The sequence below is a fragment of the Patagioenas fasciata genome, chromosome 18 (assembly GCF_037038585.1).
Source record: "Patagioenas fasciata isolate bPatFas1 chromosome 18, bPatFas1.hap1, whole genome shotgun sequence".
In the NCBI taxonomy this organism is placed as follows: Eukaryota; Metazoa; Chordata; class Aves; order Columbiformes; family Columbidae; genus Patagioenas; species Patagioenas fasciata.
Window position 1 is genome coordinate 2505791 of NC_092537.1, and position 25325 is coordinate 2531115.

Below are 25325 nucleotides of genomic sequence, written 5' to 3' on the forward strand. Positions count from 1 at the left end.
TAAATCACCTTTCATTTCCCATGAAAAATTCCCTTTGCAATCTCTTTGGAAAGCCCTTGGGGTATCTCTGGGGATGGGTGCCTGACCAGGGCAGCCTTGCTTTGGTCGCACATCCCCACTCAGGAGCTGAGCCCAGTTGGACCCAGGAAAGCACAAAATCGAGTCACCAGCTCCATAGGAACAGGACGGATTAGTCCTGGGCGACCCCAGCCCCTTCTCAGCCCTCTGGTCAGGACGTGTGCACTGGGGACCCCATCAGCACCCAGAAAAACCAAGCAAAACCCAAGGGAGTCAAACCCCCATACCTCTGTCCTCCCCATTTACTTTGGGGAGGGACGCCGGGATGACACAACTACCAAAGCACACTCTCTTCTCTCTAAATTACCGAGGAAAATCATCCAGGGCTGAAATTTATGCATTAGAGTCAGACGAAACTTTCTGATCTCTGATGCTCAGAGGCCGTTTGCAGGAGAGGTGGAACACATCCTGGGGACAGTGGGACACGCTGGTGAGGCTCCTGCAGAACTGTCCTTGTCCCCAGCAGGTCCAAACCCCAGCGGAGCATGAGGCCACCCCTTGGCATCAACTCCAACACGTTCTCCTCCGAGCTCCTTGGCAGAAATGCCTCCCCAACCCTTTTTATCTCGAATTCCCAGGCGAATCCAGGCTCTGCCAGCTCTGAACTCATGGCACATCCTCCAGTGGTGTCAGGGCGCTTTTGGGGACCCTCCCTGAGACAAACCCCGCTCCCCACTCACCGCTGTGCTGGGACCTGCAGCAGCATCCCTGCTCCCCTATCACATTTCTACAGCTATTTTTCCAAAGAATAAGTGACTCAGAAGAGATTGCCCTGGGGGAACACGGCTGTTGTGGCACATCACCAGGCAGAAAATCCTGCACTGGTGGTTACAGCCCCATGAGCTACCTGGGTGGAATCTCAGCCAAGAACCAAAACCTCTGGATAACCAGCACCGGCTTCCTCACCACACGGCGCCGGCATCGCTCGGGCTGGACACTGCAGCTGGGCTTCAGAGCACGCACCTTGCACCAGGAGCAATTAAACACATACAATAAAATGCAGTTTTGCAAGCCAGACAAGGCATTCACATAAAGACAAGGAGATAAGTCGAAACCAGTTTAGAAAAGCCCCAAAGCTTCTCCAACCAGTGCCGCCCAGGACACCCTGGGGCTGGCCCTGGGACAAGCGAGGGCAGATGCCACAAGTGTGGGGATGCCACCGGCCACCACTGGCTGTGCCACCACCAAGCGGCTGCAGTCGCCCACCCAGCACTGGGACTATCTGTCATGTATTTATTACACATTAACCAGAAGTTTACAAATCTTGGAGCCAGCACGATCATTTTCACATTTTTCACATTCTTTCACATTTTCACGCCTGCCTGGAGAGCAAAGCAGCAGCCGAAGCCCAGAAAAACCTGCCGCCCTTTGAAGCTGCGCCGAGCCGTCCCCTGCCAGCGCCCGGGGCTCACACCGCGCCCCGGGCGTCACCGCTCTGATCTCTGGCCCAAACCCGCGCCGGCAGCCCCGGCAGGCATCCCCATCCCAGCCGCGAGGAGATAAGGCTGCAGTGGGTGATGAGAAACTCAACCCGGCCCAGGCACCCGCTGTTATCCCAGGACCACCCTGGGGGTTCCCAGCATCACCCCTTGTGCCAGCTGGCGTGGGGAAACTGAGGCAGGGAGAACAAGCGATGGCTCGAGCTGTGTGCTGACCCCACGGTGACGTGGAATTGGGATATGTCCCCACGGCGTGGCTCACAGCGCTGACCCTGAGCCCATGGGGGGACGCTCAGCCACAGCTTGGAAGGGATGGACGCTGGCACATCCCGGCAGGGACAGACAGGCTTTCAGGGGGGAGAAAAAAGCACCTGTTTCATTTGCAAATTAACCACGCATAGGTTTTCTTTTTGATTTGAGCACAGCAGGTGCCTCGTGAGGGGTTTATCCACGGGGCAGAGGGTGCTCGAGCTCTGCGCCAGCCCCGTTAGGCCTCCTCGGTCCCAGCGTGTTTACCAGCAAAGCTCCGTTCTCGGTACAGCTATCCTGACAATGCTCTGAACAGAGTCAAGACTTTATTCCGGGAAAAGGTTTTCTACTGGAATAGTTTATACTAGTTCCCCTAACAGAATAAGCAGCACCGACAAAAACATACTTCTGCAGATTTACTAGGATTTCTGCCAGCTCCTGAGACAGGAGAATGTTTTTCACCCATGGAACTGCTGGGTCTTTCAGAGAAAACATTACACATGCCGAGCAGGGCTGGGCGAACCCAGGCAGAATAAATGAACTGGAAGTCCCTGACCCATCCGGCGGCAGAAAGCAGGGGCCTGCGCTCCCTCGCTGTTTTCAGCCCGCCTTGTTTTCCAGTTCCTGGCTGATTTATGCTCGCGGACGGGACGCTTGCTCTCCTTTGCTGTGGTGTACAGACCCGCAAACACCGGCCATGCACCCAGGCTGGCAGCGGTGCAGGAGTCCCTGGGAAGATGGAGAATCAGTCCTGGTGCCAGGCACGGAATGGACCCAGGGTGGATGTGCTGGGGCAAGGTGTCCTGGCAAGACACGGCCAAGCCCTATCCGAGTCCAGGTTGCAGCAGGGGAAATTCCCCTAAAATGGGCAAAAAATAGGGGGGGAAAACCATTTAACAGCAGAGCTGGGAAGCCCTGGGCCAGAGAGGCTGCAGCCGTCAGCCCCATTTTCCCCTGGGCCCCTCCAACCCCCATGGCTCCTCAAAGCCTTATTGCACTTGGAAAGCCCAAAGGAAAGGAATGAGAAGGTGAAGCACAGACAGATGCAAAGTACTGACAAGAAATACCAAGGAGTAAATCGCCTTTGTTTTTTCATGCCAAAGATATTTGCATTCTTGTTTCTCCCCTGGAGGCACAAACCTCTTTTGTTGTCCCACAACCACTTGCACTGTCGCTGCCAGGAAGAATTACAACTCGGCGAGGGCGACCCATTCTCAAGGAGAAGTTTGTGTAGTGGGATATCGGCTCTTCTTCGAGGCCAGACGAGCTGGTCGCCCTTGATCCATACCCGGGAAAGCCAGAACCTCTTGGATGAAAGGGTTTCCTGCAGGACGGGGTGACACGGGGCTCCCCAAAGATACATAGGGTGCAGTCCCCATTGCTCCCCAAGGCCCAGCGCCTGGATTTTAACTTGCTCAGGATGGAACTGCGAGAGACAAAGCTGCCAAAACCTCTCTGTGAGGACAAGAGCATCAGCGGCTTGCTGGAGGCAGCAGCCACTGGACCAGCATAGTCATGAGAAAGCAGTGGCAGCTTTCTCGAAGTTACCGAGCGAAAGCAACAACTAATTTGCCTGATTTGTCAGAAGTTTTCTGAGTTTTGCCCCTGCTGTCCTCTAGCCTTACCCGCACCGCCTCACTCACAACTCCCATTGTGCCAAAAAATGTCAAGAAAAGGGGCTCCTGCCAAATCAAAAGTAGCAGCTCCTGCCAGTGGGTGAGGTACTGAAGGGACATTTTAACCTGGGTGGTTTTTCCAGGGGTACAAACCAGAACCACCAGGTTCCAGTTTAAGCCAGCAAACTGCAGTGGGGTCCGGGGCCAGTGCGGGAGGGCAGGTGAGGAGGGGTCTGGTCACCACTCCATGCTGAGCCGCCTGCAAAAGCCACTGACCCTGAAAAACAGCGTGAGGCTCCAGAACCTCCCCGGCAGCACCATCCGTGCCCAGCGCACCGAGGCCGGCACCGGGATGCAGCGGTCGCAGTGGCACAGTGAGCCGGGAAACACAGCGCTGTCAGTTTTTCCCTCTTCTTTACTGATTTCAGGGAGATTTAGGGGAAACCCTAAAGCGCTCATCACTTCAGTTGCATCCCCCTTTGCTGGGCACTGATGACTGGGGGAAGGACCCCATGCTCTCCCCCCACTCCCTTCCCCTCCACCCATATAAATGGTGAGTTGGTCTCGCCTGCTTCCAGTTTGACTCACAAATCACTACTTTTGAAGTTCCCTACATGAAGGAGACGTTTTCCCCTAAAAATGCAATGCGCGCTGCCCACATCGCTGGAGCACAGAGGGGATGGCAGCATCCTCAGTAACGATGTGCAGGGTTTCTGTGTGTGCTCGGCCCCACCCCAGCTGCTCCTGTCCCGCTCCCAGTGCCTCACATGACAAACGGGACGGCGGATCCTGCTCCGCTGTGTGTCCCAACCGGGGATGCTCCTGGCGCCACATCCTGCTGCTGCGGGGCTCAGAGGGATGCAGGCGGCTGATCCCGAAACCGCTGCCCCAAGGGCCTAACGTGTGCCGGGGAACCCTCTGCCCGCACCCCAACTTGCACCATCTCATCCCTTTCCCATAAAAGAGATCGAGGCCCTTTCTGCAAACAAAGGGCTTCAAAACTTCGGCACCAAACCGGAGCGCGCTCCGAGAGCCCCCGCCATGGGGAGGGGGAAGTGCCGGGGGAGACCCAAGCCCTCTCATCGAGGGGAGCGCCGGGGGGTCCCCACATCTCCATCTGCCCTTTGCACCGGCCGAGTTTTTGCCCCCGCAGTTCTCTCCCCGCTCCCCCACCCCGCGACCCCCGGGGAAGCGGCGCCCTCCCCGCAGCGCGGCCGCGGCTCCGGCTCGGCCGAACCGGCGGGGACCTGCTGTGCCCGGCGCCGCTGCAGCCCCGGCCGGGGGGAGCCCAGCCCGCTCCGGCAGGTGCCGGCCCGGGGCGGGGGGGGAGAGCGGGGCCGGCCCGGGGGAAGCGGAGATGGGGGGGAACCGCGCTCCCCCCGCCGCCAGCGCCGCCCCCTCCGCCGCACACGCGGTGCCGCCGCTGGGGCGAGCCGGGCCCGGCGCGCACATGGCGCTGCGGAGCCGCCGGCGGAGACCGGCTCCAGCCGGTATATAAGGGCTGGGAGCGAGCGCAGAGCAGCCGCCGCCGCGGGCAGCGGGAGCAGCAGCGGCCGGCGGGCAGCGGGGACACCTCCTCTCACCACCCCCCGTCCCCTCCCCACCCTCGGTCCCCGCCACCGAGGGTCGCCGCCCGCCCTGCCCCGGCCATGCGCAGCCCCTAGCCCGCCGCAGCACCCAGCGCCGCCCGGTGAGTGGGCTCCCGCCCGGGGACTCCGGGAGAGGGAAGGGGGGTGGCTTTGTTTGCTTTTACAAAATTATTCTTGTTATTATCTTTTTATTTCCCCTCCGCTTTTGCTTCCCCTCCCCTTTTCCGCATCCCTTTATTTTTAGCTGGCGGCCCCGGCGCCCGCCGAGGAGCCGGTGCGGCGGTGGCAATGCAGAAATCAGGTCTGAAATGTTCGGAAAGTGATGCAGGGAAGGGGGGGCCACGCCGGGCCCTTGAGCTCTAGCGTTTTAATTTTTTTTTTTCTTCCCATCATAATTTCTTTTAATTTTCAAACGTACATAATGTCCACCAAGGTTTGTAGTTTGGGGTTTGTCTTTTTCTTGTTTTCTGCTTCTGAATAGCGTGCTTCCTTTTAATCTAATCTCCCCACCATGCCTTGTGCAGTGACACAGGAATTCATTGCAGCCCCGCTGCCTCTCCCGGGGGGGTATCCAGGCACTTCCCACAAACTTTAGGCAGAGGCTCAACTCCCGCCTGGGCAGCCGGTGGTGGGTCCTGCCCCCCGCCCGCCCCGGGCTGCAGCCGAGCCCGGGTGCCGGCAGCACCGGAGGGATGCTGGAGCCCACGCCTCGCTCCATCCCTCGGCAGAAAAGCCCCCACAGGAGCCGCGCACCAGCCCTGACCCACCGTGCTGCACCGCAGAGGGGTCCGCGGGGTGCTGAGACACCCCCCGTCCCGCTCAGGGGACCCCTCGGGTGGGTCCCTGCGATCCCCCACCCCAGCCAGGCTCCCGTGGGGCCGCCGACGGGTCCCCGGTGGGTGCCGGTGGCACCGGGGACGCGCACGCACTCGCCTGGTCACAGAGTGAGCGAATCTCCGTGAGAAAGTTCCCCCGTGGGATGGGGAAGCGTTGCCGGAGCCGCTCGGGGCTTCCTCTGCCGAGAAAAGTCGCGCCGGTGATCTGGAGTAGAAAATGGAGGAGGGAAATGCCTGGTGGCTGCCGGGGAGGGAGGAAACGCCGCCCGCAAGAGCCGCAGGTTCACGCTGTGCCCGGGACACGGCGGCCGTGGGGACGCGGCCACCGCGGGGTCCCCTCCCGGGGTGGCCGCTGCAGCCAGCGCCGGCGCCTGGCCCCGGACTGTCCCTGTCGCCCCCGCCGCCAGGTGCGGCGGTGCTTGGAGCCCCGGGCAGGACAAAAACTGTCCCTGCGCACCCACAGCACCCCGATGACAGCAGCAGGGCTGGAGGGACCCCCCTCGTGCATTACGGGGTGATCCCCACCCTGGCAGCCCTTAGGACTGCAGCCTCCTCATGCCTTGGGGGTGGCAGTGACCCCCAAGGGCTGCAGGGGACAACACAGGGAGCTGGTGGCAGCAGGGCTCATCCCCACCTCTTGTTACCAGGTACAGCATTGCAGGCAGCCCTGGAGCAGCCATTTTGGGGAACGGGCTGGTTCCCAAGGAGGTACCAGCACCCCGAGTGCCAGCATCTGCTCGGTGGGTGTAGGACACCATGGGGTGCGACGGTGGCTTGTATCCTACTCCCACCCCACAGCAAACGGGTGGCACCGAGATGCCACCGGCCACCCCAGGGCAGGCGGGAGGGTGTGGCGGGGGGGGACGGGTGTTCCTGGGGAGCTCCTGCAGGAACTCACGGAGCCCGCGCTGGGTCCCGCGGTGGATCTTTCACGAACTGCATCCATCCACCCCCACGCACCGAAATGCAAATGACAGCTCCCAGGCGCTGGGTTGTGCTGATGGGAACAGCTCGCCCGGGTGCTGAGCAGAGAGTTTCTGGTCCTGGCTCAAAGGAAACGAGCTTGGTGGGGTGACCGAGGCAGAAACTTCAGCCAAACTCCTGCATTTAATCCCCTGGCAGCAAAGGGACCGGCTTGTGCTGCGTTGGGGATGTTAGAGCTGCTAGGCCTCTTTCGGGAAAATTCATCTTAAACTGATGCCTGGCTCTTTCTCCCCTCTTTTCCAGATCAAAAAAAATGACGGTCAAAGCTGTAAAAATGCCGTGCACCACTCCAAATGTTTATACTAAAGTGCCTGATGGAGGATGGGGTTGGACAGTTGCTTTTGCTTTCTTCTTTGTCGAAGCTCTAACGTACGGCATTATAAAATCGTTTGGTGTCTTCTTTAATGACCTGATGGAAAGCTTTGACGAAACCAACAGCAGGATATCCTGGATAATATCCATCTGTGTGTTTGTACAGACCTTCACAGGTAAGGGCAACAGGCGTTCCGCGCGAGAGCAAGGGGCAGTCGTGCTGCTGACTCAGCATATGGGGACCCGGTACCTCTGACTTCTATGTCCCTAATGGCTTCATGATAAATAACAGCCATAAAGGCTGCGTGCTCCTGAAATAACAAGAAATGTCTGTCTCAGCCCAAAAGCCCCTTCGAGCCCCATCTCATGTGCTGCTGTGCGGTACTGGGACATGGTCTGTGGTGCTGTTCAGCTCTCATCAGCAAAGGTTGAAAACCAAGAGTCTGGAAGCCTAAATCCGTAGTGAAAATGATTAGAAATAACTTGAGCTTCACTGAAATCCACTGGTGCCTGTGGATGCTGCTGCAGGTTTGTCCCAGGCTGTCATACACCTGTCCTGGTCTCTTCTGATGAGGTTTTTTAGCACATCCTAAACACTGTGCAGTGCTCCGAGGATGGCTCTGGGGCGATGCTCTGCTGTGTGACGCCAGTTGCTGGGGACGTGGCGTGTCCTGGGGACCTGGGCGGGGAGGCAGGGAGCACCCCGGAGGAGATGGTACCTGGTGAAGGTGCTGCCTTGGGTGTTGACCACGTCCCTCTTCCTCTCCCACCCACCCAGCTCCTCTGTCGACGGTCCTGAGCAATCGCTTTGGTCACCGCTTGGTGGTGATGGCCGGAGGGGTGCTGATCAGCACCGGCATGGTCATCGCCTCCTTTGCCCGCACTGTTGTGGACATGTACGTCACCATCGGTGTCATCTCTGGTGAGTCATCCTGTTCCCGTACCTGCCCAACGCTTTGCTGGCTCCTGCGGCTTCTGGCCAGGGGGGTTTTACTGCCCACGACACAGGGAGTGCTTGAGAAACGCTGCTGCCCCTTCTGAGCTGCCATCACCGTCCCAGCAGAGGTGGTGGCTGGGGCTGGACGCTTCGCTTTGTGCCCTGTGCCATCCTGGGGACCAGCTCAGGACTGGGTCCCGCAGACCAGTGTGCTAGCGCAGCTGGACTGGTGGCTTCTGGTTGACTGGGATTGTTGGGGAGATGAAAGCTGTTCATGGGGTCAAATCCTCTAACCTCTCCCCCCATCTCTTTTTATTTTCCTGCTACTTTTCCCCCTCTCTAATCTGGCCTGGGTGTCCTGCTCGCATCCATGGCCGGGTGCTTGCCTTGCTTAGGAGAGCAATTGCTACAGGCTCAAACTCTTTAAGCAGATGAGGTCCTCAAAGCGGACCCTGCTGGCTGTTTGGGAACAGAAGGAATTACGTAGTAGGCTTGGGAGGTTGGGTCTCTTGTTTTATTTTGGTTTTTCTTTTTTTTTTTTAATTTTTTTCCCCTCCAATTAAAAAAAAAATAACATTCTGGTTTCCCCAATGATTTTTTTTCCAGGGTGACTTGCTGAGTTGGCCGAAATGATTCTGTAATCTCGCCACTGGGAAAGCTGACTTAACGTGTTCTCGCATCGGTGTTTCCCCCTCCCTTACTTGTTGTTATGGCAATTTTTGGCATTTATTCACAGGCCTTGGATACTGCCTCTCTTTCCTCCCGACTGTCACCATTTTATCACAGTATTTTGACAAAAGACGTTCGCTGGTCACAGCAGTGGCATCGACAGGGGAATGTTTTGCCGTTTTCTCCTTTGCACCAGGTACGGTACCAGTTTATATGCGCCTGCCTAAATCACAACGCTGCTCCCATCCTTTTCCCAACCAAACGGGAGGCAAAGGCCATTGATACCAGGGTGTACCTTGTGTCACGCAGGCAGGGTTACAAGTAATCCTAGAGCCGGGTCTAACGGTGGCTGAGCGCTCCCCAGCATTGCCTGCCAGAGCAGGACGTGCCTCCCCGATACACAGCCCGCCAGGTTCCCTATATAGATCCAGCGGGCTAAAAATAAGACTGAGAAACTTCAGCTATTTAAAACACTTGCAGTACACATATCTGCTCCTAAAGGTTAGTGGGCTCGTGCTTCGCTTGTGCTGCCAAAGTGCTGCAGGGTTTTGGGGACCTGTCCCCAGGCAGCGCATCCCCGGCACCGCGTGTGCCCTGCAGTTCAGGTGGTCTGTGCACGCTTGTCTTCAGCTCATACCCACGGCAAAGCAGCTTTGCAAATGAGGGCTTGTAATTAACATGCACCTTAGAGCCGAGCTCAGACTTCCTCTGGTAGCTGGTTTCAGGGTGGGGTCAGCTGAGAGGAAACTCGAAGTGTTGAGTTTGCTCTGGTTCACTAAAAATAAACCCCGCCTTGTCCTCGCGCATCCCGAGCTCGCTGGGACCTCACAAGTGGCTACCTAGAGGATGGCTCTGCTAGCCACGTGTTCAGTGCAACTTCTAGATCTTGTCTGTGGTGGCTGGTGGGAGAAGGGTGGGTGCCAGCCCCTGGGTGGCCCTGGGCAGAGGGACCCATGCTCAGCCTCTGCGAGGTCCTTGGGACCTTCCAGTGATGAAGCTTCAGTCGCTCCCCTAGCTGTACATTCAAATAGCTCCTTGGTGTAACCACAGGCTTTTCTAGTTACGCTTTCCTCTTCTTCTGCCCTCTTTCCCTCAGCAATCACTGCTCTGAAGGAGCAGATTGGCTGGAGATACAGCCTCCTGTCTGTTGGGGTGCTGCAGCTGAGCATCGTTGTGTGTGGAGCACTGCTGCGGCCCATCGTCATCAAAGAGCAAGAAGAAGTGAAAGCGCAGCCTCCGGAGGAGCCCACGGAGACAAAGTACATGCTTGAAAACGAGCAAACACGCACCTCAATAGAGTCCATAGACTCAGGAGTAGAAATAACTACCTCACCCAGCAATGTGCCTGGAAACACCAAAGCAGAGCCCAAAAGTGAAGAACCAAAGGAAAACGTACAGGTACTTGTTGAAAATAACAGCACCCCTCCAGAACCAAAAACCAAACTACTGGACTTTTCTGTGATGAGAGACTATAGCTTTATCTGTTATGCATTCTTTGGCCTGTTTGCTACCCTGGGCTTCTTCGCCCCCTCTCTTTACATCATCCCCCTGAGCCTCAGCCTTGGCATCGGCAAAGACCACTCTGCGTACATCCTGTCGGCCATGGCCATCGCCGAGGTCTTTGGAAGAATTTCAGCTGGCTGGGTTCTCAACAAAAAGCCCATCCGCAAGATCTACATTGAACTCATCTGCGTCGTTCTGCTCTCCGTAGCGTTGTTTGCCTTCCCTTTCGCCTCGGAATTCTGGGGCTTGATGACATGTAGCATATTTTTTGGGTTCATGCTGGGAACGGTAGCGGGCACACACATTCCCCTCCTGGCAGAAGACGATGTGGTGGGCATCGCAAAGATGTCTTCTGCAGCTGGAGTCTACGTCTTTATTCAAAGCTTAGCTGGGTTGGCTGGACCACCCCTTGCAGGTAACTCTAAAACTTTGATCTTTGGGTTTGGGTGGGTTAGACAGTTATGGGTGCTGATCTCTGTCTAGAAAGCGCTCTGGCAGTGCTGATGATAGTACTATCCAAAAAGCCCTGGAAGTGGTGGTAGGAGGCTCCGGGAGCCAGGATTGTGCTGCAATGCAGCTCTGCAGCGTCCCACCGATGAGGCAGATTCCACCGAGGAACCTCGAGTGAAGGGAAACGCTGCAGTGCTGCCCTGCTCCTGTTGGAAACCCAAACCTGGCACCGCTTCAGGCTCTAGCAAACAGTAGGAACAAATCGCTTTCACCGTGCATGTGTTTCTACCGCACGCTGCAGAAAGGTGAAGCCTCTAACATAATAAAGAGATGACTGATGCCTCTTGGGCTTGGCATCCCTGCAGCGCAGAGTGTCCCTGATTTGCCTGAAGATGACGCTACATACCCCCGAACAGGGTGGTTTTACTTTTTTAAGGCAGCATCTGTTTGTCGTTGAGTGTCTTTTGATCGCAAATGTAACGATGCGGATTAAAACTCCTATAGGAGGGATGGACGGGCAAGGACGAGGGGATAGCCAGTTGATGCTAACTGCTGCAAATGTGTTTTCTGCAGGTGTCTTAGTGGATACGACACAAAACTACAGCTCAGCCTTTTACTCGTGTGCTGCCGGCATGGTCCTGGGCGCCGTGTTCCTGTCCCTGGTGAGGCCGTGCAAGGCCGGGCTGTGCCGCCGGCAGGACAGCGCGGCCGAGGTCGCACCCGACTTGCCAGAGGACTTTATTGAAATGGATATTGGAAAGGCAGAAAATTCAGGAAAAGGCTGTGACAGCGCGGCGTAGAACAAACCAACCCTGCTCCTTCTCCATCGAACGTGCTCGGCGTGAGACTGGGGAGAACGTCGGCTCTGCTCCACATTTTAAAACTACATTCTGAAGGGAATGGGAAATTTTAAACACGAACAGTTGCCACCAACCTTTTTTTTTTTTTAATCATTAGAACTTTTTTAACCAACAATGGAAAGCTCCATAGAAAATAGGGATAGCCACATAACTCGTGTCCAGCATGCAGATGAGATGCGCACTCCTGCTTTCCTGATAACAACCGTAGGTAAAGACCCCAGAAGAACACAAAGAGTGACAGCAGAAGCAGCTCAGCCTCTCCCGTCCTCACCCACCCTCTGTCACAGCCAGGACCCCGATGACACGAACTGGAGACGAGCATTTCGTACCCCACCGGTCGCCAACTGACTCTTCTTCTGGAAGACTCGTGGTTTAGACCTGAGGAGGAGACTAAGCTAGACAGCCGACTTAAACCAGTGCTAAGGTTCTTCTAATTCACTTGAACGTCACAAATGCTGGGAAATCAGAGGGCTCTGTATGTCTTTATGGCCAGTTATTGCTGCACATATTTCATAAGATCATTTTTCTTCTCCCGATTGGTATCCTGAGAACTGTTTTCTGTTGATAGCCAGATCTGATGTACTGTTTCTAATTTAACTAGTATTTATTAATTTATTCTAAGATTGTTAAAGGAGGTTAGCTTAAATAACCGGAGAGGAAAAATCATCTTTTGCGGAACAGAAAGCTGTCTTTCCATTGATCTCTTCAATACCCATCTTGTATTGCTAGCTTGTGAAATTGTTGGGAAACTTACAGCCTAGTGTAGCTGTTTTTAATAGGTAGGTCTTAGATAACCCAGTTGTTATTTAATAAGGAAAAAAATAATAGTAAACCACAGATCCAGCACCTCTTTCCAAAAGGCCTGAGCTGGTGTCCATGGACCCGGCTCTGCTGCCGTACCCAGCCCAGCGTGTCTTAATGGACCCCAAACCTTCGCTTACAGGTGCACAAGGAAATCTCTGCCGCATCCCCAGTGGACATGGGACCCCGGTACCCATCCCCAAGTGTGGTGGTCTGGGCTGTACCCCCTTCCCTGGCTCTCCCAAAGTCAGTTTTGACTTCAGTGAGAAGCAAAGCAGAGCCTGTGCACATGGAAGGTGTGAAGGGAACAATGAAAACCAACATATTAGCTGTTCATTTAGTCTTAATGGGAGAGATTCCCACTCCCGGCGACACAAGCTTGCTGCTTACCCACCTCTGTGCATCTTAACGCCTCTCGGCAACTCAGGGGGACAATTAATAAATCTGGTTTGGTTTGGGGTGGGGGGAAGAAACCATCCCCAAACCAACATTTCTGTGTATTTAAGTGGAAGTGGCATCACGCATTAACTGCTACGCTGACCTGTCTGTATTTTACCAGCCATAGAAATGTGGGACAATCTGTTTTTTTCCTTAAAAAAAAAAAAAAGCCTTTTCTTTGGGGGGGGGGGGAAGGTGCTTGATTTATTTTTTCTGTCTTAGATGTCCAAAAAAAAAAAAAACAAAACGAAAAAAGAAAAGCAGGCACTCTTGCAAGCAAGTGGCTGCTAGAGCTACTAGAGCAGTTCATCCTCACTGCCCGGGACCCGCGGTCTCGCGTCCTTTCTCTGCCTCAGCACTTTACCCAGCCAGCAGAACCTCGCAGCGTTACCCCCAGGACTGGAACATCCCCGACCCACAACTCGAGTTTTGTGAACCAGTGAGTACACGAACAAAAGAACTATGTCACGTTCAGATGTGCTTTTTCTTTTATTTTCTTCTTTTTTTTTTTTTTAATTTATTGTTAATTTATGATACTTCAAGCGTTTTGGTAAATGTTCTGTAGCCTATAATTGTAAGATTATGGAAGTCTTTGTGATACGAGACCTCACTACAGCACTTTGCTATTACGACTCTGCTTGGAAGTGGAATAAGGCGTGCGGGTTTTGCGTGTGTGTGGAAGCTCCCTGTTCTGCAGATTTGCGAGGTTCTACTGTAATTTAGTTTTTCTTTTTTTTTTTTTTTGTACAACAATTTCCAATACAGATGAAACGATCCGTTTGTCACTGACCTCACAGTACGTTTCTGTCCCTGTCTGTGTCGCGGCACGAGCAGGGGAGCGAGTGCGAATGTGTGTGTGCGGGCAGCAGACCCAGGAGCCGGCTTTAACGCGCTCGAAGCGGGATGTACCGGTGTGTTTGTTCCGTACCTAGTGGACTCTGGAAATACTCTAAAAAACACTGAGTTTTGCAATAATTTTTTTCCTTTTTTTTTTTTTTTTTAAATAAAATGGATAAACTTTCCTCCTCTCCCTTTCCTCCATCCTCCCGTCCCGCGGGCTCTCGCAGCCACACGCCGCTTCCCCAGCCCTAAGGAGCGTGTTTACCCTGCAAATTGGGCAACCCCGCATTCCTTCAGCAGAGTTGCTTGGGAGCTGGTGGATTAGCGCTGACCTCAAGGGTGCTCTTGTAAACCCTCACCCGGGGAGCCCTGATTAGGAGGAGCCTTTTCTTCTGAGCCGGGACTGAATTGGTGGCACTTAGGAACATTATCCCTGTGCCTTCAAGAAGCATGCAATCATGTAATTATTTTATCATCTCTTTGAATTGCAGAATACTTTCTCCGTGCCAGGCGAGGCGGCTCAGAAATCAAGCTACTAAATAGCAGGATAGTTGCGCTAAAGGGGCAATTTTCTCTCCCTCAAACCTGATTTCTTTCTTACAGCAGCTGAGATCGCCCTTCCCCGCTTTGCCCGTAACTCCCAGCACCACCAAACCCTACAAAGCCGCCGTGCCGCTTAACTCCAAATATCAATAATGCACGTAGTAGACTTTCCTCTGAGCTTCTTGTTGAAGGAATCATCAGACGACTGATACTTACTAAGTACAATTTGTTTTCAGAAGTCCCAGAACAGAGGTGATCACGTATGCAAGCGGCACAGGCTTAACGCAAATACCAAAGTCCCAGGAAGATAATCTGTCTCCAAATTTGACTCTGGCTCAATTACAGCAGTGAGCAAACACTATTTGCAACGGCTTCCTCAAAAACAACCAACCGACCAGAAAAAAAAAGAGAGCCAAAAAGCATTACAAAGGCTGCACACTGTCCACATAAATAAAAGCACATAATACTGTAACACTATCAGATGTCTCCCTGCACAGAAACAATTTTGAGTAATTTTTCCCACCTGGTTTAAATCAATTGCCCACAACCTCCGCTATGCTGGTATGAAGGCGTTATGGCCAGAGCAAAATAGGCTGAGAATAGTTATTTGGTAGCATTGTACGTCTGCTTTAACCAGTAAATAAGAGGACAACACGGGGCAGAACTCACTCCTGTGAGCCTCGGTATTCGTCTCAAAAGTGGTTGTATAAACTCTTGCAGTCAATGAGGCCAGTGCCAGCCAAATGTAAATAAAGGAAATTACACAAGGTCAGCTTGCAGAAGGACAAAAAGCCCTCAGACCGTCCTTCCGAAGCAGAAAGGAAGCTGTACAGTGGGTCGGTTTGTTGGCTTGGGGTCTTTTTTTTTTAAAAGAAAAAAACCCCAACAAAATCATTTTTCCATTTGAAACTAAAAGGAAGGGCAACCTCTTGTTCTTTTTCACTTATTTTAGATAAGCCGACACCAGGCACTTAAGGAGAGAAATGAATCTTTAAAAATAGCTAAACTGGTTTCGGAAAAAAAGTAAAGTAGGTGCTTACAAAACAGCTCGAATGTTTTAATGCTTCCCTTCAGATGTTACTTGTTAGCATCTGAGATCATCATTTTCCAGCTGCCCGTAGTAAACATGACCTGAATTTTCAGGGTGATGCAAGCCCGAGCAGCAGCCTTCCTCCCTCCCTTAAGCTCCTCTTAAGGATGCTTCACAGGTCGGGTTTAGGAAAACATCCCTTTAACTCCTGGCTTTGAAGGCTGAGAGAGAAAGCGCCACTGCCCAATGGAATTACTTCGCTCCTGGTGTCCCCAGCAAAAGACAGGACCCCCGGTCCCCAGCAGGGACGCGCGGGAAGGGCTGCGGGCATCCCGCGGTGCCAGCGGCTGGAGGCACTGGGTTGCAGCCATGGTGCATTCGTGCCTCCCGCTGCTCCGGGCACCTCTGCAGAGCCTCACAGCGAAACACAAGAGTTTTCCCCTCCCCGGTTTCGCTCACACGGACTTTTACTTGCAGGATTTGCAAATCCGTGGCCGCGCCAGCATAAAGCTCGCTCTTGCAAATCGCAGTAAGCCGGGTCATAAATCAAATGCCAACCCCCACCCTCCTTCCTCCTGCAGTTGTCAAGCTCCAGTTACAACAATTTGTGGTAAAATATTACTCGCCAGCACTTTGGCCCATGTGAGCAGCTCTGCCTCTGTAAAGACAGACCCCTAAATCACTGCTTTGTCACAGAAGCCACAAGCATAACCAGAAGACTTATTACACGCAGACATTATGTGAATAAGGCCGAGGAGACAATAGTTTCCCTCGCTTCCTTTTTGTCAAAGCTTTCATTAATGTTGTGAACGTCTTTTTCTACTTGATCCGCTGCCGGCTGCTTGCCACAGTCAGCCTGGCAGAGGAACGGCCCAATACAGCCCCGAAGAGCTGCACAGCAGCGAGACCGAGATGGGTGACAGCAAACGGGACACCGAGCATCACCCCAAGCTCCCGCAATGCTGGGACCTGCCATCCTGCCCCTCCGCTAATTCACTTTAGTCCCCACACGTTTAAAAACACGCAGAAGAGGCTCTGACGGACACGGTTTAGTGGCAGATTTAGGTTATGGTTGGACTCAACGATTTTAAGCGTCTCTTCCAAACAAAATGATTCTGACGCTGCCATTTGTACAAACCTGCCGCTGAGGCTTTTCTGTGCTCCCAGGCACAGCGCTTGGCCAAAGTTACCCAAATCCTTCCTCTGGCAGATCCGCATCCCTGCTTCTCTCTGCCAGGGGTGACCGTGGCTGCGTGTCCTGTCCATAGCCCTGGCACCACATTGGTGACTCGAGGACACCTTGACGGATGCGGCCACTTCGACGCAAGGTGCAGCATCCTCAGGCAGGAGCTGGCACAGCAGTTACTACACCTCGACATTCCCATGTTGTGTTCTCCTAGAGAACTCGTCCCGGATGGGAAAGCAGGTTCTGGTTTGCACAGAGAGGAGGAAGAGCAGGACAAGGTGTCCTCCACCACTCAAAAGCAGAAGCCAAGCGCGGCGGGGACAGGATGCATCCCTGGGGATGCAGGACAGGATGTGCCTCCACGGGGGACAGAAGAGCCTTTGCCAAATATTGCAACATGCAACTGGGAAACTTGAATTTGGAAAACACACACGGAGCAATAGCCTGTGCCCTGCTTGGGGCTGGACCCCCAGAAAAGCCAATTCCTTCCCATGCGCCCACTGCAAAAATCACTCCCTTCCCCTCCTCCTGCTGCAGCCACAACCCTGAGTTCACCCTCACCGTACCAAATAACAGCCACCGAACCCCTCCATGCGCCGCTATCTTCCTCCCTCACACACCCCGGCTGCAGCAACAGCCGCTTATCAGCACCAGGCACCCACAGCTGGACCCACACCCGCTGTGGGGCACCCCAGGTGCTATCGGGGGCCACAGGGATGGGCTCCTGGCAACCAGTCCCACCAGGCAAAGGACACAGGGCACTTCAGCCCCCATCCCACCGCCTCCGCTCCCCAACCTCCAGCAAGCCCTTGCACAACAGACACACAGGCATTCCCCAAAACACAGCCCTTTTCTGCTCAAACATGGGCTGCGCGTAATTAACAGAGAAGTTCTGTCTCTCTGCCCTTGCTTGAAAACCCCAAACTGCACCTTCAGCAACACTCGTGTCCCCCCTCACCTGCACAGAAACCCCCCAGCTTTGCAAGACTTCTCCTTCAGTAACTCAGGAGATTCCCCCAACAGAAAAATACATTAAATAAACCATACCTGGACAGGAGTCTGCAAACAAAGCCATCTTTGTTTCTTCTCCCTTTTGCTGGCTGTTCTCCTCCTGCCACCACCAGTGAGCGGTCAGAGCCCCTCACAGCTTCTTCCAATATCGCAATCAAGAGCACTCGTTAAGAGAAGGTGGAAACCTGCTCCTACCAGCAGGCAGAGCAAACCCTGCTGCACACACATCACCCCAATATCTAAATGCTAAACCGCATTCAAGCTTTAGTTCATAAAATGTTTTCATGGAGAGAGCAGCTACCCTGCCCAGATCTACATGGAAATCTGCACATCTCGGGTATTTTTATTCAATCTCCTTTGCACAGCTTTGAATGAGGCAGGAATTTCAACCTGTTTGTCTTAAGGACTAAACGCTGATCTTGCAGCCTGATTTCTCTTTGGTAAAAGCACCTTTGAGGCCAAACTGGTCAGTTAAGGCTGTATAAAGTGATAACTGGACATAAACTATATGTTCATGTCAAATTCCATTTTAATAAACAAGGAAACAACAGCAATAAATATCAGAATGTATAAGCGATTCTATTCCAATAGAGCAATTAAAAAAATATATAGATGCACTCTGGTGCGTACTTTTAATAGCAGATAATTCACACACTTTAGAGGGTTTAATTGCTCACGGTGTTTAAGACCAGGAAGGCAGAATGAAAGGAGACTTGTGAAGCAGAGAGTACAAATTAATCCTGAAAATGGTACCCAGTGGGAACTCTGCCCTATCAGCCTGAGCCGGGGCCCTGGTACCACCGAGTCAATTTAGCAGCGCGGAGGAAGCATCACCTGGGCGATGGCAAGGAAAACAGAGCCCAACTAAACCCTGGTCCCGGTAATTATCAATAAAAATAACATCCTGACACAGGAAATTAAACCTCTCGCACAAAGCGCCAATTAAATCTGTGAATCTGATTGAAAAAAAAAAAAAAGAGAGAAACTATGTAAATAACCTGGATTAAGGTTCAAAGCATCTTCTGTTATCTTCATGCAAACTCTGAGGTGCAACCAGACCTGTGCTCCTCTCCTTGCAGCCCAGGCATGGACAGACCCTGGTCTGGGTGACTCTTGGGGACAGCACATCTGTCCCTTCCCACATACCCCAACACCCAGCTGTTCATCCACAGTCACCCCTTCCACCTGCAAATACCCTTTTATTTCTACACAGGGACTCCCACTCCTGCAATTTTACTATTAGAGTGTGATAAAACACAAGGGATTAAAGAGCACCCATCGCCTGCAGCTGAGCGCACCCCAGACCCTGCTCGGAACACAAGTGCTGGAGAGCGATGAACGCAAACATTCCTGGACACATGTGGCATCAGCAGAGACCAAATACTGTAGCATCACATTAGCAACCGGTGTCAGCCAAGAGATGATACAAACATGAGCTTTTCAGCGAAGAATTTTTAGTGCACTGGTAGTTTCTTGTCAGACAGTAAATTTTAAAATAGTCCGTAGTAAATGACAGAAAGTAACCCTCTAAATAGATGAGCTTTTCTGCATATACTATACACTCTGCTTACATGCAGCACATCAAAGCATTTCAATAACCCCTTGCAGCTCTCCTTGAACCCTTCTGGGGTTTTTGGTGAATGCTTTTGGGTTCCTGCCACTGTTTTGCTGTCATCTTCATCCATTCCTTGATAGTAAAGTCTTCAAGATGTAACACATTAAATGAAAAAGAAATAAGAAAGCTGAAAGATTTTAATGTTGAAAGACTAAAGCAAAACCATCCTCTCTCCACTGCATTCTGCTTTTTGTACTTGAAAACAATATGGTTAACACTGGCCAGAAGGTTCTCAGCCCCTGTGAGCAGCACAACCCTTCTGCCTCTTTCCCCAAATACCGACTCCTCTGTAACACCTGCTTCTACTTAGCAAAACAAATAAACAGTTTGTTAGTAACCACAAGTATAACTCCCTACCACTGACATTTCTTTGCATGTCTCAGACCACAGTTTCCTTTGGAAACCCTGAACTTACGTGCTCCTTCAGTTTTTTACGTCTGTGAGACGGTAGAAAGATGAGAAAAACAAGAAAACATGCACAGACAGGAGCTACAGTATCTACAGCAACAGCTGAAACACACAAACCAACGTAGGGGTTGTGAAACTCATCCTGCAAGAAGTTAAAAGCCGAGGCTGAGTGCCGCACACCAGCCGTGTTGCAATGGAATCCCACGCGTGAGGTGATGGTTTCCAGGTCGAGCTCACACCAGATGGGGCAGGAACCCCCTCCTGGGGCTTGGGGGTCTCCCCACCATGAAACACACGCACATCCAGCCAGGGACACGGTTCCCAGGGAGAACGGTGGCCAGAAATCTGCCCAGAGCATCCTGAGGAAAATACGTTGCTCCTGGACACCCCGGTCCCCAGGATGGATGATGCTACAGCTTTGAAGATGCGCTGACATCCATGAGCGCTGGGTTGCGCTGGGCAGTGGGTGACTTTACTGGGAAGCAGCTGCGTGGTGGTGCTGGCACTGGTGCCACAGGTCCAGGCTCTTCCAGCGCTCCTGTGTCACCAGAACCAACCTGCCAGGGTCTGTCCTGCTGGAGCAGGGGGGCTCTGCCATGGGGCAGCAGCGCTGTGCTGTAGAACAGGGGGAAAGAGGAGTTTGGGGGTCAGCTTCCATGACTCCCCAGTCTCCATACCTTGTGTCTTTCTATAGAATCAGAGCCTACAGCAGCCTGCACAAACAAACCAGGCAGAGATCCAGAGGATGTCTGCCTGATTTCTCCAGGTGCTTGGAGCCCTGCCCTGCAGCTATGGGCAGTGACGGAGACCAGAAACATGCCCAGTTTCATGAGTCAGGGGCCAACACACAGCTGGTGTTAGGAAAATGCTCACACCTGCGCTGCCTCAGCCCCCTCCGCCCCATCGCACCCCCCACTGCAGGATGGGCCCCAGTCTCGCACCTGGTGGGACCTGAGAAGCAGCAAAATAGAGCCTGTTGGTGCCGAACAACCCGTCAATCATGGAACAGTTTGGGTTGAATGGACCTTCAAAGTTCATCCAGTCCCACCCTGGCCATGAGCAGGGACATCTTCACCAGCTCAGGTTGCTCAGAGCCCCATCCAGCCTGGTCTGGGATGTCTCCAGGGATGCGGCAACCAGCACCTCTCTGCGCAACCTGGGCCAGGCTCTCATCGCCTCAAACCGGAGCAGCTGCGGGGGGGAAGGTGTCCGCTGTCCCCCCGCCAAGCCCTAGCACAGCCACCACTTCCGCTGCCCCGGGTGGGGTGGAAAATTCGGGCAGCAGGGCCGCTCGTCCCATGCGGGTCTCGAACCGTCGGCCCACCCGTAGCCGCGCTGCAGCCGCCCCGCTCCCCCCGCGCCCCGCCCGGCTGCGCGGCCCGCGGGCGCCCCCTGCCGGCCCCGCCGCCGTCCTGCGCCGGTCCCGCCCCAGCCACTCGGGACAGGTGTCACGAGGGACCGGGCACCCTAATTAAGCCGGGGACTCTAATTAAGCACTGGCAACCACCTGCAAGAGCTGAGAGAGCCACCGTGGGCTGCCGGCGCTCGGGGACCTGCCCCTCTCCAAACACAGGTGACCCACCAGAGAACAGACACGCCAGCCCTGGGATGGAGATGATGAGCGTCATGGTTGGGATGACGAAGCTCCACAGGCAGTGTCACCTCCAACACCCACTGCTATCCTTGCCTTTCAGCTTTTTAAAGCGTTATTCTACGATTTTTAAAGCTGTATTCTATGATTCTCACCAAAGCTTTATTTCTCACTGAAGTCCCTGCAGGGTTGCTACCGTCCATGCTCATGTATCCTCCCACCTGAGCTTGCACGCTCACCTCACCACCATATTAATGTGATTTTCTTTAAGCATGATGCCTTTAGGAACATCTATTACACGATGGTTTCAATGAACACAAAACTTGTTTTGTGAGGGAAGGAGAAACCCCCATATTTATGTCTGGTAGGGGTCAGGCATCAGAGACTCCTGCTGTGACCAGGAGGCAAACTCCAGCTTAGAACGTGGTGTGAGGTCGCTTTGGGCCGGGCTGTCCTTCCCTGCTGCCTTTTCACACTTTTTGCTTTCAGTTTACAGCAAAATAATATCTCATAACCAGTCGTTCCCATGCAATTACAATTTTCAATATGTAAAAACAATCCAGTGCACTGTTTTTTCCCCTATGGCAAGGGACAGGAATTTCTTAGGAATTCCCCTCCTTCATTTGATCTGCTGGGGAAACTTGCCAAAGGAAAAGGTGCCTAAGAGGCGCGGTGAATCAATACTACCCGTGTTCCTGCCTTTTCCAAATGACCTAGAAGTGAGTTGGAAATGCATCATTCTTCTAAAAACTGCATAAAGCGAAGCGCTAGGCGCTGGGCGGCTCTGCTGGCCCTGCACCACACCAGGGCGGCGAGCGTGATCTGGCCGTTTTCCTATTATTGAGCTGGTTGTTCATATTTTGAAAGTCATTTTAGTTTTCAACACTTGAAAGTTGTGCTGCTTTTGTCAAAGCAGCTTGTCCAGTGATGAAATTCCGAGACTCATCAGGGTTATTCCCACAATACCAAAAGCATCTCTGGGCTTTTTCTGCTTTAAATGTTTCAAGGGGTCCCTTGGAAAGAAAGAAAGCAAAAAAAAAAGGCTATTTTCAGGAAAGAAGCAGCAATATAGAGAAAAGCTGTGAACTACCACAAGTGTTTTATGTATGTAAATACACATTACTGAGCTGGACGGCCAGAGCACTCTGACACAATTCTATTCCAAAGAGAGACTTTCAAGACCAAGCTCCCTTTGCAGACTTGGGCCTCAGGACAAACCAGCCCAGATTTTTTGGTTCACAAATCATTGACATATTACTTTACAAAAGCAAAGAGGACAGTAAGAAATGTAGATGCTTGAGTCCTTTGTTGACTGCTAGTGGGAAAAATCTTCCTAGCCCTATGGACACTAAGTGGGCTCAGCAAAATTCCTTGTAGACCACATCAGATTAAAATCACCATTAAGAATGCACAAACGGCAGATTTTATTACTATACCCGAAGAAGATTTGTCTTAAACAGGCTTGGCAGGAGTCTGATCTTTACTGTTGAAGCTGGAGACTAAATCCTACATAATTACGCGCAACAAAAGGCAAAACCTCCAGCTGCATCAACGTGGGGAGTTTATTCCTCAGACTTTGCAGCTGTGTGAAGCGGGAGCCCGCGGCTCTTGGATTGTCCTGCCAGCTGCAAGGGGACGGCTTCTGGGAATAGAAAGGACAGAATCCAGCAGCCGTCGGAGCTGGATGGGGCTGGAGGGACAGGGAGCGATAATCACAGCACAAGGCACTGGGAACCGTCCCCTGCCGGGCGTCTCCACTTTGACGAGTGACAAAGAGCCTCAGGTCCCTCTGCTCGTCGCTCAGGTCACCCAGCTCGCTTCACGGCCCTTCCTCAGAGCTGCAATGTTCCCACTTATTTCAGCTTTTAATGACTTCCAAATTTCTATCGGTTTCTCAGGAGGGAAATACACGCACCCGCTGCCAGATGGCATTGATAACGTGCCCCCGTGCATCTATCCCGCTGACTCGGGCAATTGGGGTTGCCTTTCTAAAGGAAGACATGTTGAGATTGTCCGCCGGTGCTTTGGCACGACAAGGACACAGCCACGCTGACTCACTGCTGATTCTTGTACATGTAGAAACGTCCCCTTTCCCCAGCGGCATCCCCAGATAAGACACAGTAGAGATGATTGTGCACTTCATTGCAAGTGCAATGAAAGGCAACATTTCACTGGAAAGCAGAGGAGGATTGAGGATTTGCTACATGCTGGTAAAAATATTTAGCAATATTTGGTGCCATCGCTCTGCACAGTCCTGCTTTGCTGGGCACGAGCTGCATCACATCCCCTTTTCTCCTGAAGTTCTGCAAATGGGGATGGGAGAGAGCGGGGGGAGAGTCTGCCTGGGTCATCCGCACCAAGAAAAGAGGAAGTTTTCCCCTTAATTTGAGGCAATTTTTAGCAGACATGATGTAAGGAGGCGGCTGCTGCTGCAGGTTTGCTCAGTTCACCCCCCTGCAAATCCTGATGTTAATAACGCTTCGAAAATGCTGGTTTTACTTAAGCTTTTTGTCTGTTTGTTTGCTTTTCTCCAGGGAAAACGGCTACAGCAGGAAACAGTCACCAAGTCACAGCTGCTCCCACCATTAGACTTTGGATTACTATAAAATAATCAGCTCATATACAAAAAGTGTAAAATATTACGCCTAGGCAATTCCGCGAAGAGCCGTATCACGTATAGCCATTGCCTTTTCTTTGCGTAAAAGCTGAAAACAAAGAACAACTCCCAGGCAAAGGCTGTGGGCCCACAGGGCGCCCAGAATTGAACCTCACGTCAGGGCTGGCGATCACACCCCTGAATTGCGGAAGCGCTTGTGCCGTAACAGCCCGATGCGGCGAGAGGCTGGAGGTAAATTAGTCACGGCTGGTGTCATCCCACAAGCATCATTTGCGTGGTACGCGGGCAGCACGGAAACCGTCCATCATTCAATCAGTGCAGACAGCCGTCTGGGGACTGTTAACAGTATTTTTTTTCCACTACTGCTTCCCCTTTGGCTTTGATAGAGGGGTGGCTTTCTTCTGCCTCGGAGGAGTTGACTCTTCCAGGCTGCAGCAACATGAGAGAGAACACAGGACAGCGGTTGCAATGTGGTAAAAGCCACCCCAGGTTGGGGCTGGTGATGGAGGGGAGAGGAACAGGAATCAGGCAGGGATTTGGGCTGTGGGCGTTGCTGCCCGGCAGTGCAAGAAGCCTGAGAAAGGAGTTGGCATCTTCTGTGCTCGTAGGATCCGCTATGTTGAATATTGGGATAGGGAGGGAGGAAAATCACTTGGCTGAATGCAGAGGGTTTGTGCTTCCCCCTGCTCTGTTAGTCCTCACTTAATAAAAACCAGTCTGCACTGATCAGCATCATTGTACTAGGTCACCGCATTTCAAACCATCCAGGCAGAGAAATGAGATTTATTCACCTACTGCATCTGCTGACAACCCCGTTCCTGCCTCGCCCCCCAGTGCCCTCCAGCCTCCTCGCCCGCAGAGCAGCAAACGCACGACCCGCTGCTCCCCGAGGACGTCGGCTTTAAATATTAACCTCGGTAGGAAGCCGCGAGCACCGGAGCGACCTGCGCTCCCAGCAGCCAGCCCCAGATCCCCGGTGTCACATCGAGTGCTCAGCAATTCATCAAACCCTGGGGTTCCGACGCAGCGGAGCAGCCTGGCTGCGTGTGCGGGGACACGTGGCTCCCGTCTCGCTGCATCTCACCGCTGCTGGATGTTTCGGGTCCTTATCTTGGAATAATCCGCAGGTTGTTTGCTGAACTTGGGTGTGAGGACCTTGCCACGCTGGCTGGAATGGGGCTCGCTCGGCTCTTGCAGGAACAAGTGAACACGAATCCCAGAGCCCAGGAAGCTGCTGATGGGGGAAGCTGCACTCGAGCAGGAAAACGTGTCCTGCCCTCATTTTTAAGCCTGCTAAAAACACAAGGGGCAGAAGCAGAAATCTACTGCTATCTGAAGGCACAAATAAAACGCTATTGCAGAACCGCGTGGGAGTCGGTCTACCCAGACCCTTTTTATTAATTTAATCTAGTAATTCACATTTCACATGCAGCATAAACATTTTGGCTTGTGTGGAAAACACAGTGTCAGGTGGGCTGGCCAGAAGTAACTCCACGCTATCACCTTTCTTGTTTTGCCCCATTCCCAGCCTTTTTTTTTCTGTCGTCCTGTCCCATTCCCAGCCACAATTTTTATTGTCCTGCCCCATTCCCAGCCACGTTTCTGTCGTCCTGCCCAATCCCAGCCACGTTTCTGTTGTCCTGTTCCATTCCCAGCCACGTTTCTGTCGTCCTGCCCCATTCCCAGCCACGTTTTTGTCGTCCTGCCCCATTCCCAGCCACGT

General features: G+C 52.9%; 2 protein-coding genes across 2 annotated transcripts in view; one reads left to right on the plus strand and one right to left on the minus strand.

The window, feature by feature from the left end:
* The window catches only part of ARSG (arylsulfatase G), a 25901-nt gene extending 19711 nt beyond the window's left edge, over window positions 1-6190 (minus strand). The window contains exon 1 of the mRNA XM_065852709.2: window positions 5905-6190. The gene's annotated coding sequence lies outside the window, so the exon portion shown is untranslated. The remainder of the gene's footprint in view (window positions 1-5904) is intronic.
* On the plus strand, window positions 4801-13760 carry SLC16A6 (solute carrier family 16 member 6). The gene is made up of 6 exons (XM_065852710.2): window positions 4801-5072; window positions 7035-7279; window positions 7882-8025; window positions 8777-8905; window positions 9806-10627; window positions 11236-13760. The coding sequence occupies exons 2-6, from the start codon at window positions 7045-7047 to the stop codon at window positions 11460-11462; spliced, it is 1557 nt and encodes a 518-aa protein (XP_065708782.1). The 5' UTR covers window positions 4801-5072; window positions 7035-7044; the 3' UTR covers window positions 11463-13760.
* The last annotated feature ends 11565 nt before the right edge of the window (window positions 13761-25325 follow it).

Coding starts and splice junctions, on each gene's coding strand:
- SLC16A6 (XM_065852710.2), top strand. CDS start 7,045: ATGACGGTCAAAGCTGTAAAAATGCCGTGCACCACTCCAAATGTTTAT. Junction 7,280..7,881: donor GTTTGTACAGACCTTCACAG/GTAAGGGCAACA, acceptor CCACCCACCCAG/CTCCTCTGTCGACGGTCCTG. Junction 10,628..11,235: donor GGCTGGACCACCCCTTGCAG/GTAACTCTAAAA, acceptor TGTTTTCTGCAG/GTGTCTTAGTGGATACGACA.